Here is a 15,508-nt window from a genome sequence, read left to right as displayed (position 1 = left end):
GAGGGCGGCCATCAATTCTTTTGACAGGTGTGCAGGCCCATGTGCCCATTGGACCACTGCTGGGTATAAATTTCTGGGAAGACAAAATTTGAAGTTGTTGTAATATATTCCGTCCTTTTGGACAGCTCCTTTCTTTTTCCATTTCTGGATTTCTTCAGGAGTGACTGCAGCTTGCTGTTCTTGTAAAATTCGCAAATCAGTAGGAAGAGTTTGCAGAGCAAAAATAGGGACTTCTTCTTCTTGTCCGGACACTTCTTCATCCACTTCCTGCAAATCCCTGGCCGCTAACTTAGCAGCCTGATCAGCCAAATGGTTGCCCTTTGCTTCATCTGTATCCAATTTCCCATGGGCCTTTACTTTCAAAACGGCCACTTCTTTGGGGAGTAGGAGGGCATCCATTAGCTCCTTGATTGCAGTGCTGTGTTTGACTGGTGTACCGGCGGTGGTAAGAAATCCTCTAGTCTTCCAAATTAGGCCGAAGTCATGTGCCACGCCTAGAGCATATCTTGAATCTGTATAGATGTTGGCACGTTTTCCTTCGGAAATTTTGCATGCTGAAGTCAGAGCCTGTAATTCAGCTTCTTGTGCAGACATTGCTGGCGGTAAGGATGATGATTTAATAACTTCATCTGTTGTGGTTACGGCATATCCTGTATGATATGTTCCTCCTTCATCGGCATATCTCGATCCGTCCACAAACAGGGTAAAATCCGGATCTGGTAATGGGTTCTCATGCACAGTTGGTAAGTGCACTGTTTCCATTTTCATCTGTTCAAAACAGTCATGAGGTGTTTCTGGGTCATAATCATTCTTTATGACCAGATCTTGGAATTCCTTTTCCAGGAAATGGCGTGGCCATGCTTCTAGAAGGTCAGTTGTTGGGTATTTGACAATACCATTTTCCTGTAGCTGTTCTTCAGTCATGGTGGCCCATAGTTTTGCCATGGGCCCAAGATCATTCCATGACCTTGTCTTCAACTTGGTAACAGGAATATGTGGGATAGCAGTATCCCAATGACGGTAAAGGTAGTTAAGTTGTTGAGGTAGCTGGATCAAGACCATACTATTGCCGTCAGAGTCACAATAGAAGTCTTGTGCAGTAAGCTTTACATCGGTCCGGTGGTAAAGTTCATCTTCATAGCAAGGTTCAGGGGTAATGTTTGGTTTGTACCACGTGGTGCAGAAGGCGTGATCTGGGCCTTCACAGAGAGGTTTTTCACCTTCATAAAATGTCAAATGTGGATGCATGACTTTCTTAATACATCCACAGAGCAGGTGAATGTAGGTTTCATCCGTGATAAATCCATAATAGATACCCCCCTCAGGGAGTGGAAGAAGAGTGGACGGATTAAGCACCTGACATCTTTGGATGGAAATGTTGTCAGGCAAAAGAAGATGACACTGTAAGCGCAGGTGTCTGGCTGGAGACACGTGCTTGAGCTGGACTTGGTTGATGATGGCAGAGATGTCATGAGGGGCCAAAACAACCAGAGGGTGGCCAAGGACCAGGTCTGAGGTCTTCTCTATGAGTTCTCTCGCAGCAAAAACAGCCCTGAGACAGGAAGGAGTCCCTCTGGCCACAATGTCCAGTTGACATGAGAAATATCCAATAGGCCTCTGGCGGCCTCTTAAGTCATTAGTTTGGGTGAGTACTCCTGTTGTGTGGCCTTGTCTTTCAGAGACAAACAATTTGAAAGTTTTGGAGTAGTCAGGGAGGCCCAAGGCAGGAGCAGAAGCAATGGCTCGTTTGAGAGCAGTAAAATTGTCCATAGCTTCTTTAGTTAAACAGAAAGGGTCAGACTTAAGTGCGTCATAGAGAGGTTGCATGAGCAGAGAGGCTTCTGGGATCCATGCTCTGCAATAGGAAATGAGGCCTAGGAAGGCATGAAGAGACTTAGAAGTCCTTGGAGGCGGAATATCCAGCACAGCTCTTACCCGGTCCCGAGTAAGATGTCTGGTACCTTGAGATAGGCAGTGTCCAAGGAAAATTACTGAAGGTTGGCAGAACTGTAGCTTGATGAGCGAAGCTTTGCATCCTTGTTCTGCCAAATAACAAAGCAGACTAATTGAGCACTCTTCGGTGGTGGGTATGTCATCTCCACAGAGCAGCAAATCATCCACATACTGAAGCAGAACAACTTCTGGGTGCTCGGCTTGCCATGGGTCAAGGATGGTGGCCATGGCCTTTGCAAATTGACTTGGTGAATTTTGTGCCCCTTGGGGCATGACAGTCCAGGTATACTGTTGCATCTCATGAGTGAAAGCAAACAGATATTGGCAGGATGGGTCCAGTGGGACACTGAAAAAAGCATTTGCTAGGTCAATAACTGTGAAGAATTTTGCAGATGGTGGGACTCCAGAAAGCAGAGTATGAGGATTTGGTACAAGAGGGGTGTCCAGGACTGTAGCTTCATTAACAGCACGGAGATCCTGAACCATCCTGTACTTCTCTGGCTCACCCTTCGGAGTTTTCTTCTTCACAGGAAATAACGGGGTGTTGCATTCAGATTTACATTTGACAAGGGCACCCTTCTCCAAGAGTGCCTTAATGTGGACAGAAATTGCAGCTGACTGTGCTGGTTTTAATGGATATTGTGGTTTTCTTGGTAACTTAGCTCCTGGAATAAGCTTTACCACCACAGGGGGAACATTTAGGTGACCTATGTCCTCTGGGCCTGAGGACCATAACTTTGCGGGCACCTGTGTTTTTAATTCCTCTGGGAAATTGGACCTTAATTCTGCTGTCTCCTCACGGGGCTTTTCTAAATGCAGCATCAGAGGCAAAGAGCATAGGGCTGAAGTGTCTGATACAGACAGGGGTGTAAACATTTCTACCTGCCCATCCGGGGTAAAAGTGATGGATGCTTGCAGGCGTGAGAGGACATCAGCACCTAACAGGTTAATGGGGCATGTGGAGGATACTACAAAGCGAGCGAGCAGGCTAGAGCCAACTCGTAGCGGGGTTGTTAGAGGGCTATGTCTCGGCTGGCCATCCACTCCAACACAAGAGACATCAATGTTGGACAGGAAGGATGGGTCTGGCAAGTCTCGTTCTCGTAGAACACTACGGGCTGCACCTGTGTCAACAAGAAATGTGGTAGGGTGGCCTTCAATGGGCAAAGTTACTGTAGCAAGTGGCCCCCCCTTATCCCCTGTAGACACTGCCATAACAGGGGTTAATGACACAGGCTTGCCAATTTCCTAGTCATCTGGTTCCTCAATTATTGGAACCTCCTTCTCAGTCTTAGGGGCCGGGGCAGGCCTGTGTGGCTTTCTTGGCTCTCTCTTGGGTTCCGGGCAGTCACTTTTAAAATGCCCTTTGACCTTACAATTAAAACAAACACCTTCCTCTGGTCTGGTACCCTTGGGAATAGGGGTAGTGCGTGCCACCATGAGGGGAGCAGAATTTGGCCTTCTAAGGGTCTGGGCAGACTCTAGGCCCCTAGCAACTAGGAGTAAAGTATCTAGGGGAACAACCTTATATTCGGGGCGTGCAGCAATGATTCCCTTGCGTATTGGGTCTTTAACACCTTGGACGAACGCACCGGACAACATTTGTGAATGAATCTTATCAGTGAGATCAAACCCCAAATCTGTAAACATTTGGTACAGTCTTGCATGAAACCTTTCCACTGATTCTCCTTTTTCTTGAATAACATCAGTAAGGCCAGCAGCCTGATCCGCAAGTTTGTCCTTAGCCCATTCTCTTAGTTGGGTGCAAAAAGTTACTCCAGAGGGGTAATCAACATCACTGTTGAGTAGATTAGTACTGAGGTGTCGGGCCATGCTCGGCCAATATGCATCCCCTGCTTTAATAGCACAAATACTCAGTAGATCACGCCATGCGGCGGAATAAGTCTTTTGAATTTGAACAACCCCTCGGTAGAAGGGCATAGGCTGTTTTTCTGGGTCAGGGAGTGATTTCATTAGAGCACTAGCTTGAGTGGGATTGAAAGCAACATATTTAGGAGGGGCCTGTTCTCCCCGACCCTTGTGGCCAAAGGGGTCATCGATAGAACGATGAGTTGGGGCTCCCGCGGCAAGCTCTGATGAGACATGGGACACCCTGTCCATCTCGTCATCATCGAATTCTATGATATTGGCTCTTTTTCGTGGTGCAGGGCCCGAATGAGGTGAAAGGATCGGTGGTTGGGAACGAGCCCCAGATGCAGGGGTGGCTAGCGAGTCATAACCTGGGGATAAGTAGTCACCGGGGATTACCGGCATCAGGGCCGAACTGGGGGCCGCCATATTGGTGGCCGGAGAAGGTACTACATTAGGGTTAAGGGAAGAAGCGGCGGCCATGTTGGAAGAGGGCACGTCTGGGGCAGACTGTGCCGGACTGGGCATGACCGGAACCTGGGGAGTGGCTTGGGGAGTGGGTAGTGGATATCCGGGATAGGGCAGGGCCATGGGATATGGGAAGGGGTAGGGCCAGGCTGGGGAGGGGAAGGAGGTGGGGTATTGAGTTGGGGTGGAGATGGGAGGGAACGGAGAGGGATTGGTAGGGGTGGGTGTAGAGGGAGGAGCCGGGGCAAGGGTGGAGGAGGTGGTTAGTTGGGCGGAGGAAGAGGGGAGGGGATCATCAACGGAGAGAGAGTGTAGGGAAGGAATGGCAGATGAAATGTTAGGGGGAGGTACAGCAGGTAACGTAGGGATGGATGAGGATGATGGGAATGTTAGAGACGGGGAGGGGGAAAAGAAAGATCCATCAGAATTCAGGACTGGGCAGACAGGGGAGGTGACGGGATGGGTGTTAGGAGGATTGGGAGTGGGGAACATAGTCAGCTGGCTATCACCTACTGCTGACTGAACCTTGGGGATAGACGTCCCCTGGGCGCCACTTTGGGGCGCTGGCTGAGGGTAAACTCCAGCAACACAATTATTATGATACACAAACAATTTCACACCTTTGTGATTTATCTCTTCCTCAACCCAACCTTCTAGTTGAATAGCCTTCGCTACTCTATACCATGCTTCAGCAGTCTTTAATAAACCATTATCTGTAAGTTTGCCTTTCTTTTCTGTCAGTAACCTACGCCAACTTTCTGGTTGCAATCTTCCACATGTCGGTACAGCAATTCTACATACTTTCGCAATCTTTTCAACACCTTTAACCATTTCCTCACCCTCTCTGTCTTCGACTAAATCACATGCTAACCAGCCCTTACTGGGCTTGCCTAAATCCTGTCCCATAATCCCTTTACCCCTATACCAGCGTCCTAGATATAGGGAGAGAGAAGGAAAACTGGACAAGAACGTCTACAATGCTCGACTGCCACCCGAGAATCGTGGGATTTTCTCAGGTGCGTCTTCCCAAAACGTAGACTAGTCACTGAATCCGCCTACCCGGGGTGGTAGACACGGATTGGAGCGAGGTGAGAAGTGTGTGACCAATCACTTCTCTTTTAAGAGGAATGGGAGTGGATAGTATAATAATATAGGAAGTATAGGAAAGATGAAAGACAAGGAAAATCCTTAGAGACAGACACAGGAGTTCATGAGACTCCTAATTAGACAAACAAGACAACAATACAATTGAAATACAGTGCATGCATCACAATTCAATTGAAATTAACAATAATCCCTTTCCTTTACTCGTGTGCTTATTCCAAAGTCACCTCCCTCAACCCCGTAGTGTCTCCGCTCGGAGAACGACTTTCATAAGTCTCACTACCAGCGGCCACGGAAAACAAGCAATGCCTACTTGAATCCCCCCAGGAAACAGAGCCCCCCTCACAAATAAAACAGAAAACTGGAATTTCACAAGCCCCAGCGCTCAGGGTTGTGGTTACCAAAGAAAAACCGGACTCCCCTCAGCCGGAGCTGTGGGTTACCAAAACCGGACTCCCCTCAGCCGGAGCTGTGGGTTACCAAAACCGGACTCCCCTCAGCCGGAGCTGTGGGTTACCAAAACCGGACTCCCCTCAGCCGGAGCTGTGGGTTACCAAAACCGGACTCCCCTCAGCCGGAGCTGTGGGTTACCAAAACCGGACTCCCCTCAGCCGGAGCTGTGGGTTACCAAAACGCTAGCTAGACTGTAAAACAGGCAACAGAAGACCCCCAGGAACACATCCACAGGTCCACCCCCCCCTTTTATCCCAAAAGGGGCAAAATACAAACAGATATGCAGACAAACCGAAGACCCAGGCAAATTCCCTCAGGTCCACCCCCCTTTATCCCAAAAAGGGGAAAACAAGCAAGACAGAACCCCAGGCAAATCCCCTGCAGGTCCACCCCCCCTTTATCTCAAAATGGGGAAACAGGCAAACAATTCAAACACACCCAGGCAACAGATAGACTAAAATGCAGGTAAACAAGTGAGTAACGAGACACCGGGCAAGATATTACCTGTCTTTGATGTCCTCCCGGGAAGCAGTCACAGACACGTGGACGGGTCAATCAAAGGGGCTGGAACGTACCGGTGGCTCTGCAGAAGTCTCTACCGTGTATCTGGAGGTGATCAGTCTCCCTTCCTTCCCCCTGGATTCCTCCGTCCACCCTTGTCTTCCTTAGGACGGCTCACCGGCCAGACATAGCCCGGTGCCCCACGTTGGGCGCCAAGTTGTTATGGTACTTTTTGAAAGTAAACCAAAATGTTCAAAGTCTATCTGTTCCTGTCCAAATCAATAAAATTAAATTGCGTATATACGCTGAAGTAATTAAGTCTGACACACGAGGTTCAGGTTAAAATAACTTCGAGAAAGTTTATTGGCAAGTGAAGTAAAAGCGGGCGCGCAGGCCCTTTTAAGAGGCATTTTGCGTCATCATTGATTATTAGAATATCAGCAAATAAACATCATCAATTGGATTAATTGTTAAGTGACGGAGTTAGTGTCTTACCTATTGGTTAGTAAAATTAAGAGGTTAGTCCCGTGCCCACCCATCAGAGGTGGGATTATTCTGGACACGGGTGGGGGACAAGGGGGTCCTAAGCGTCATTTTACACGGTCAGTGATATCAGGCTTTATGTCCAGGTGCAAGGTCTCTTATGAATAGAACATTTCATTACTACTGTGTTCTGTGGCCTTCAAACTGTACTATCTTACAAGCTCTTAAGGAGTAGCCAGCAAGTCTTAAGGAGTAGCCAGCACCTCCTGGTACTTGTCCTTGAAGGAAACACGGTCTTTGTCTACTGTATTAATTGGGTTGAGAAGTTCAGTCACGTAATGTAGTTTTAAAATGAACAAGTTAAGTCATGAGGACAAAATGGAGGATTGAAGAAGTCAGGTTAGGAGGACAAAATGGAGGACGAAGTCACAGTATAAAGTTAAAATGGAGTTAGTACAATAATTCAATACAAGTACAATAAAGATTTTTAATAATTCCACATCAAAGCCAAGTTTAACTCCATCGACAAGTGAAAAAATGGTTAATGACACTTGTTAAACAACCCCCATAAAATCAGGTTCTGAAGTGGGTTACCTTGACAGAATTACTAGAAAGGGTCAATAAGATATCCTGATATCAAGTATCACTTAATCAAATGTCCCTTTAAAATATGGGATTCTACAAGACCCCTATTGCCGTTGTAGGTTTTGACAAATAGAAATCCTCTTTATCCATCTCACACAGATTTAGGTAGAATAGTAAGTAGGTAGGGGGCTTTGGTGTAAGAGATCATATGTGTGAGGGCCAGGGGATACTCAAAACTCAATTACCCTGTAAATGATTATGTTTTAATGTTGGTTTTGTCAAGCAAAGTAAGATTAATTTGAAATCAGCCTTCCTACAAAAATATCAGGGCTATGTAATAGGGACCCAACTTTTTTTTCAGCAAAGTTAAGCCAAAATTTCAATATACTAACTAGCATTAATTTGCTACAATTCCAATTAGTATAAGGTTCCAACCAGAGCACAATTGTTCCACTGGAATGCATAGAGACCAAGATGCAACCTTGGAAATTACTGGGAGCCATTAATATCCACTTCCTTGGATTTTTAATAGTATTGTTTTTCCTTATAGCACCTACACACACACAGCACCCTCACACACACAGCACCCTCACACACACATCACACAAACAGCACCCTCACAAACACACACACACACAGCACCCTTACACACACACAGCACAGAAACAGCACCCACATACACACAGCACCCACACACATACAGCACCCTCACACACACACAGTACCCTCACACACACAGTACACTAACAGCACCCTCACAAACACACACACACAGCACCCATACAAACACACAGCACACTAACAGCACCCTCACAAACACACACACACACAAACACCCTCACCCACATAGCACACTAACAGCACCCTCACACACAGCACCCTTACACACACACACACACACACATTACCCTCACACAGCACACACAGAGCAGTGTATGTATGTGTGTGTGTGTGTGTGTGTGTGTGTACAGGGAGTGCAGAATTATTAGGCAAGTTGTATTTTTGAGGATTAATTTTATTATTGAACAACAACCATGTTCTCAATGAACCCAAAAAAACTCATTAATATCAAAGCTGAATATTTTTGGAAGTAGTTTTTAGTTTGTTTTTAGTTTTAGCTATTTTAGGGGGATATCTGTGTGTGCAGGTGACTATTACTGTGCATAATTATTAGGCAACTTAACAAAAAACAAATATATACCCATTTCAATTATTTATTTTTACCAGTGAAACCAATATAACATCTCAACATTCACAAATATACATTTCTGACATTCAAAAACAAAACAAAAACAAATCAGTGACCAATATAGCCACCTTTCTTTGCAAGGACACTCAAAAGCCTGCCATCCATGGATTCTGTCAGTGTTTTGATCTGTTCACCATCAACATTGCGTGCAGAAGCAACCACAGCCTCCCAGACACTGTTCAGAGAGGTGTACTGTTTTCCCTCCTTGTAAGTCTCACATTTGATGATGGACCACAGGTTCTCAATGGGGTTCAGATCAGGTGAACAAGGAGGCCATGTCATTAGATTTTCTTCTTTTAGACCCTTTCTTGCCAGCCACGCTGTGGAGTACTTGGACGCGTGTGATGGAGCATTGTCCTGCATGAAAATCATGTTTTTCTTGAAGGATGCAGACTTCTTCCTGTACCACTGCTTGAAGAAGGTGTCTTCCAGAAACTGGCAGTAGGACTGGGAGTTGAGCTTGACTCCATCCTCAACCCGAAAAGGCCCTACAAGCTCATCTTTGATGATACCAGCCCAAACCAGTACTCCACCTCCACCTTGCTGGCGTCTGAGTCGGACTGGAGCTCTCTGCCCTTTACCAATCCAGCCACGGGCCCATCCATCTGGCCCATCAAGACTCACTCTCATTTCATCAGTCCATAAAACCTTATAAAAATCAGTCTTGAGATATTTCTTGGCCCAGTCTTGACGTTTCAGCTTGTGTGTCTTGTTCAGTGGTGGTCGTCTTTCAGCCTTTCTTACCGTGGCCATGTCTCTGAGTATTGCACACCTTGTGCTTTTGGGCACTCCAGTGATGTTGCAGCTCTGAAATATGGCCAAACTGGTGGCAAGTGGCATCTTGGCAGCTGCACGCTTGACTTTTCTCAGTTCATGGGCAGTTATTTTGCGCCTTGGTTTTTCCACACGCTTCTTGCGACCCTGTTGACTATTTTGAATGAAACGCTTGATTGTTCGATGATCACGCTTCAGAAGCTTTGCAATTTTAAGAGTGCTGCATCCCTCTGCAAGATATCTCACTATTTTTGACTTTTCTGAGCCTGTCAAGTCCTTCTTTTGACCCATTTTGCCAAAGGAAAGGAAGTTGCCTAATAATTATTCACACCTGATATAGGGTGTTGATGTCATTAGACCACACCCCTTCTCATTACAGAGATGCACATCACCTAATATGCTTAATTGGTAGTAGGCTTTCGAGCCTATACAGCTTGGAGTAAGACAACATGCATAAAGAGGATGATGTGGTCAAAATACTCATTTGCCTAATAATTCTGCACTCCCTGTATGTATGGATGGATGTATGTCTGTCAGTATGTCTGTCAGTATGTCTGTATATAGGCATGTATGCCATTATGAATGTATTTTTGTGTATGTATGGATGTCAGTGTCTGTATGCATGTATGTCTCTCTGTATGAATGTATGTATGTATGCCAGTATGTCTGTATGTATGTATATATGTATGTATGTCTGTATGTCATTATGAATGTATGTCTGTGTGTATGTATGTATGTGTGTATGTATGTCGGTGTCTGTTTGTATGTCAATGTGTATGTATGTATGTATGTGTCTGTATGTCCTCATGCATGTGTCTGTATGTATGTTAGTATGTGTCTGTCTGTCACTATGTATGCCTGTGTGTCTGTGTATGTATGTCTCAGTATGTGTGTGTTAGTATGTATGCCTATATGCGTGTATGTCTGTTTCAGTATGTGTGTCTGTTAGTATGAATCTGTGTATGTGTGTGTGTGTTTGTGTCTGTGTGTGTGTGTATTCCTGTGGGCGGGATTTGGAGGTGGACCCTTTGGGCGGGATTGGAGGCGGGCCCCAGGGGGCCCAGACCCTAAGCTGAGTTAGGGGCCCCAAAATTTCAGGTGGCAGCACTGTCGCCTAATTCCCACAGTATTAGGGAGCTATCTACTTAAAAGCTGAAAGACCAAAATTGATATTTTAGACAATTTTACTAATACTAGGTAAAATTACTTAATATTAGTAAATAAGGGAGTTTAAAATCTCACTCCTGTCCCTTCTAGCTATGCCGCGAATATGGGCATGTCTACTGAATGGTGAGCAGCCAGTTGCACCCACACCTAAATCTAATAAAGTGCACCATGGTGAAGTACCTATTAAAATATTTAACTTGGGGGACATAGTGACTCTTGGCCCCATCTCTTTAGTGGTGGGTGGAGGCTCCAAGTGATAAAAGGGGGGGCTAATTGTAAAACTAAAGTCCATCCCACAATGACTAGCTGTCCCCAAGGCCTTTGTCACTCTCCCCGCTGACAATGGGTCCCCAAGCCCCTAGTCACCCACCTCCCCCCCCCCCCTCCCCAGTGACTAAGGGTCCCCAAGCCTCACCCCCAGTAACATAAAACCAAAATAGCTGCTTGTGCCAGGAGCACACATATTCTCAACTCCCTACTGGGATTACCTTTAAAACAAGTCATTGAGGAGCCAACTCGAAAGGAGGCCATACTGGATTTTATGTTAACAAATGGAGATTTGGTATCAGATATTACTATAGGTGAAAATTTAGGATCTAGTGATCACAAGTCAGTGTGGTTTAATATGAGAAAAGTGACTTAGTCACACCACACAAAAACAAAAGTTTTAAATTTTAGAAAAACAGACTTTTCTACAATTAAAATATGCATAAAGAGGTCATTATCAGACTGGGATTATTTAAAAGTTGCACTGCTTAAAGCAACAGAAAATTCCATTAGGCTTGCCAGTAAGGGTAGAAAAATGAAGAAACCACTGTGGTACTCTGCAGAAGTGACCAAAATAGTAAAAAAAAAACTTTTGCATTTAGTAATTATAAAAAAATACAGATCTATAAGATTAGGCAAAAAGAGGCAAAGCAAGTTATAAGAGCATCCAAATCACACACAGAAAAGAATATAGCACAGTCAGTAAACATATGCAATTCATTTAGTTCCGAATGTATATTCAGACAATTTCGTGCCATTCGGACATTCGGATGCTTACGAATGTCCGAAGTGGCGAATTTCCAAAGTGGCGAAGTTCAGTCGTTCGGAATTGCCGAAGTTTGGAATTGCCGAAGTTCCGAATTGTCAATGTGCCGATGTGCCGAGGTGCTTCGGATTTCTAAAAAGTGGCAAAACATGAGAGAGAAGGAGGGAAAATGACATGAATAATGACAGGAATCTTGACCAATAAGCTAATTCCTGGCACTGGGAGCCCTATAGATGTGTAAGTGTTTGTGGTGGCAATCCTGGCACTGGGAGGCGGGAGCCCTATAGATGTGTAAGTGATTGTGGTGGCAGTCCTGGCACTGGGAGCCCCCCGCCCATTAGAGTAATGGGCAGAGGGCTCCCAGTCGAGGAGTAGTCCCACAAGATTGGAAATTAGTAGGTAGTAAAGAGGCAATTATAGGCCAGTAAGCCTTACTTCAGTAGTGGGGGAAATGATGGAAACCATGTTAAAGGATAGATTTGTTGAACATGGGATTGTTGAACATGTAAAATCACATGGATTTTAAGATCATGCCAAACTAATATTATAGATGTTTTTGATTGGGTAACTAAAATAATAGAGCAGGGTGGTGCAGTAGACATTGCTTACCTAAATTCCAGTAAGGCTTTTGACACTGTTGCACATAGAAGGCTCATCAATAAAGTACAATATTTAAGTTTGGATTCCAATATTGTTGAATGGGTAAGGCGGTAGCTTAGTGACAGGCAACAGGGGGTTATATTCAATGAAGTATGGTCTTGTAACCAGTGGGATACCTCAGGGATCTGTACTTGGGCCCATGCTCTTTAATATTTTTATTAGTGATATTGCAGAAGGTCTTGATGGTAAGGTATGTCTTTTTGCTGATGATACTAAGATATGTAACAGGGTTGATGTTCCAGGAGGAATAAGCAAAATGGCAAATGATTTCGGTAAATTAGAAAAATGGTCAGAGTTGTGGCAGCTGACATTTAATGTACATAAGTGCAAGATAATGCATCTTGGATGTACATACCCAAGGGCAGAGTACTGAACATTTGATAGAGTCCTAACCTCAACATCTGAAGAAAGGTATGTATGGGTAATTATTTCAGATGACTTAAAGGTAGGCAGACAATGTAATAGAGCAGCAGGAAATGCTAGCAGAATGCTTGGTTGTATAGGGAGAGGTATTAGCAGTAGAAAGAGGGAAGTGCTCATGCCATTGTAAAGAACACTGGTGAGACCTCACTTGGAGTATTGTACGCAGTACTGGAGACCGTATCTTCAGAAGGATATTGATACCTTAGAGAGAGTTCAGAGAAGGTTCACTAAACTGGTTCATGGATTGCAGGATAAACCCTACCAGGAAAGGTAAGTTTGAATTTTTCATTCCACTTCAGTATCATTGGAAACTGCACGTTGATCATAGTGGTGTGTTCAAGCTGTGTGGCTGGTGTAACACAATGTTGCTTACTGTCTGGCTAAACATTAAATGTGACAAAACCAGGGTTATTCACCAAAGTGAAAATTCAAAGTTAATTTAAAATGTAAGTAAAGCTGACTGGTTTTACTTTCAATTTGGAATTCATGTTGAATTCTTACTTTAGTGAATAACCCTGTAAGTTTATATTTTGTATTTTATTTTTGAACATTGCATTTTTTAAAGAAGAAATAGCTGGTAACTGCAGAAGAAATAACTATATATTTTAGTTTGCCTCATGAGTAGAATTAACTGTCCTTTGTGGGCTGTTAATATATTTATTTTGAAAAAAATAAATACATAAATGAATAAACAAACAAACCCTGATGCACATCCAAGTGCAATGTACTTATAATACTGATTCATTTTTAATATGTGCTGTAAATTAGATGGTGCGCACAATATGTATTTAGACAACATTATCTTCTCATTAGCTTCAAGGTGCCTTTTAACGGGCATTCGATACATTGTAAGTTTATTTAAAGCTCTGCTATAACTTGCACGTTAATAATTTTTTTACAAGGCGTCTCATATATATTTACATGCAGAGATCAGGATTTGTTAAATTAATATCCCAAATATTAATATTTCCAGTACAAACCATTTTCTGGCTACTTACATGTATGTAGTAGCTAATTTGTAAGCACATACACAGACAGGGCTGGATTAAGGCCATAAGGATTTGCATAAGGGGCAGAAGGAAATGAGAGGCGGCACAGCCTGTGGGGAGCTCAAAAGTCTCCCTCACCAGTTAGGAGATTCTCCTGTCATGGGGCCAGGCAATACCAGTCCTGCCATTACAGGCCACTGTCCTCCCACTATAGCCATTATTTGCCCACAACACTACAACCTCTATTCCTCCACTACAGCCCCTATCACCCTATCATTCCTCTATAGTCACTATTAGCCCCTACTACAACTCCTATCACCCTATCATTCCTCTATAGTCACTATTAGCCCCCACTACAGCCCCTATCCTCCCACTACAGTTCCAATCCCCCATCACAGCCCTACCCCCCTACCAAAGCCCCTGTCCTCAAACAACAGCCCCTATGCCCCCACCACAGCCGTTAACATCCTGCAACAGCACCTGTTACCGCACCACTGCAACTATCCACCCATCACAGCCTCTATCCCCCACACTACAGCCCCTGTCTTTCTACTATAGCTTATGTCCTCCCCACCACATATACACTATTCGCACCACCACAGCCCTTGTCCCATCCACCACAGCCATTGTCACTCCACCACTGCTCCTATTCCCCACTACTGCCACTATCTCCCCTACAGCACCTATAAAACATTTTTTACCCAAACAAAGCCCCTATATAGAGAGAATTATATATATATATTTATATTTATTTATAGTGCATTGAGGAAACAAGCCTTGCGGCAGCAGGCAAGTCTGACCCTGTACACATAGTCCCCTTCAAGTTTAGCTTAATTGTTTTTCTTATATCTGTATGATGCCAACTAACAGGTACATACTTTGAGGGTAATTGGAAAATTTAGGCAAAAAAAATCAGTGTTAGAATGTCTCCACCACTTTCAATAAACAGCTGGAAAACTGCTAAGAAACTTTGGACTTAACTTATTGTTTGGGAGCAATCAACTGACACTTTTAGCCAATTTAAACAACCTAATAAAACGTATTGAAAAATATAGATGGACTCCAGCATATCACAAAGCTCCACTGTTAAAATGTTAATATTGCAACACCAAACAATTTAAGCAGTATTTACAGACAGGGGTCAGGACCAGATATTTCCAATACTGGGTATAATTATTACCATCATATAGTCCTCTAACAATCTTCAGAAAATGCCAAATGTATCCATTCATTCTAAATTTACTAAATTAAGCCACTTCGGGGGTGAAAACTGCAGACAGTGACAATTTTTTTCTATTTTTGTTTCTCTTTTCTAGTTTACAAAGTCGATTTGCCTTTCAGGATTAATTGTTTTGGAAAGCAGTGAAATAGAGGAAGACAAAGTGCTATTTACCGTATCATTCCATGAATCAGGACCACCAGGAGCAAAACGCACAAGATCTGTTTGATCATCGTCATAAGTAGAAGCTTGGATTCTCTGTATCTGCTCAAACTTTAAATCCACTTTATAAGCTGCATGAACAAATCCCATTCAACCAGATAAGACTATTTGCAATACAGAGTAAACAGGGACCTGATATCTTTCAATTCCCCTTATATCAAGGTTGGATTTTTCATCCACTCTGCTTCCGGGTTTATGCTTTGCATAAAATATGCATCTGGGGAAAACCCCAAGACCATAAAATAAGGATTTTTTTTTTTAATTACTTCTATATTTGCTTTATAAAACTTTGAACATTAATTCTCCCTAATGGGGCACTGTGATGGTTCACATTTTACAGATCTTTCCATTTTTTG

The 15,508-nt window shown here is 43.9% G+C and overlaps 1 protein-coding gene across 1 annotated transcript in view; it reads right to left on the bottom strand.

The window, feature by feature from the left end:
- The window catches only part of LOC134608587 (cathepsin E-A-like), a 67,984-nt gene extending 52,723 nt beyond the window's left edge, over positions 1 to 15,261 (bottom strand). The window contains exon 1 of the mRNA XM_063451511.1: positions 15,105 to 15,261. Coding sequence (XP_063307581.1) covers positions 15,105 to 15,169 — 65 coding nt within the window. The 5' untranslated portion in view covers positions 15,170 to 15,261. The remainder of the gene's footprint in view (positions 1 to 15,104) is intronic.
- Positions 15,262 to 15,508: the final 247 nt, after the last annotated feature.

Source organism: Pelobates fuscus, chromosome 1 (assembly GCF_036172605.1).
Source record: "Pelobates fuscus isolate aPelFus1 chromosome 1, aPelFus1.pri, whole genome shotgun sequence".
NCBI classification, from domain to species: Eukaryota; Metazoa; Chordata; class Amphibia; order Anura; family Pelobatidae; genus Pelobates; species Pelobates fuscus.
Note: the sequence above shows the minus strand (reverse complement) of the source record. Positions and strands in the feature narration are given on the sequence as shown.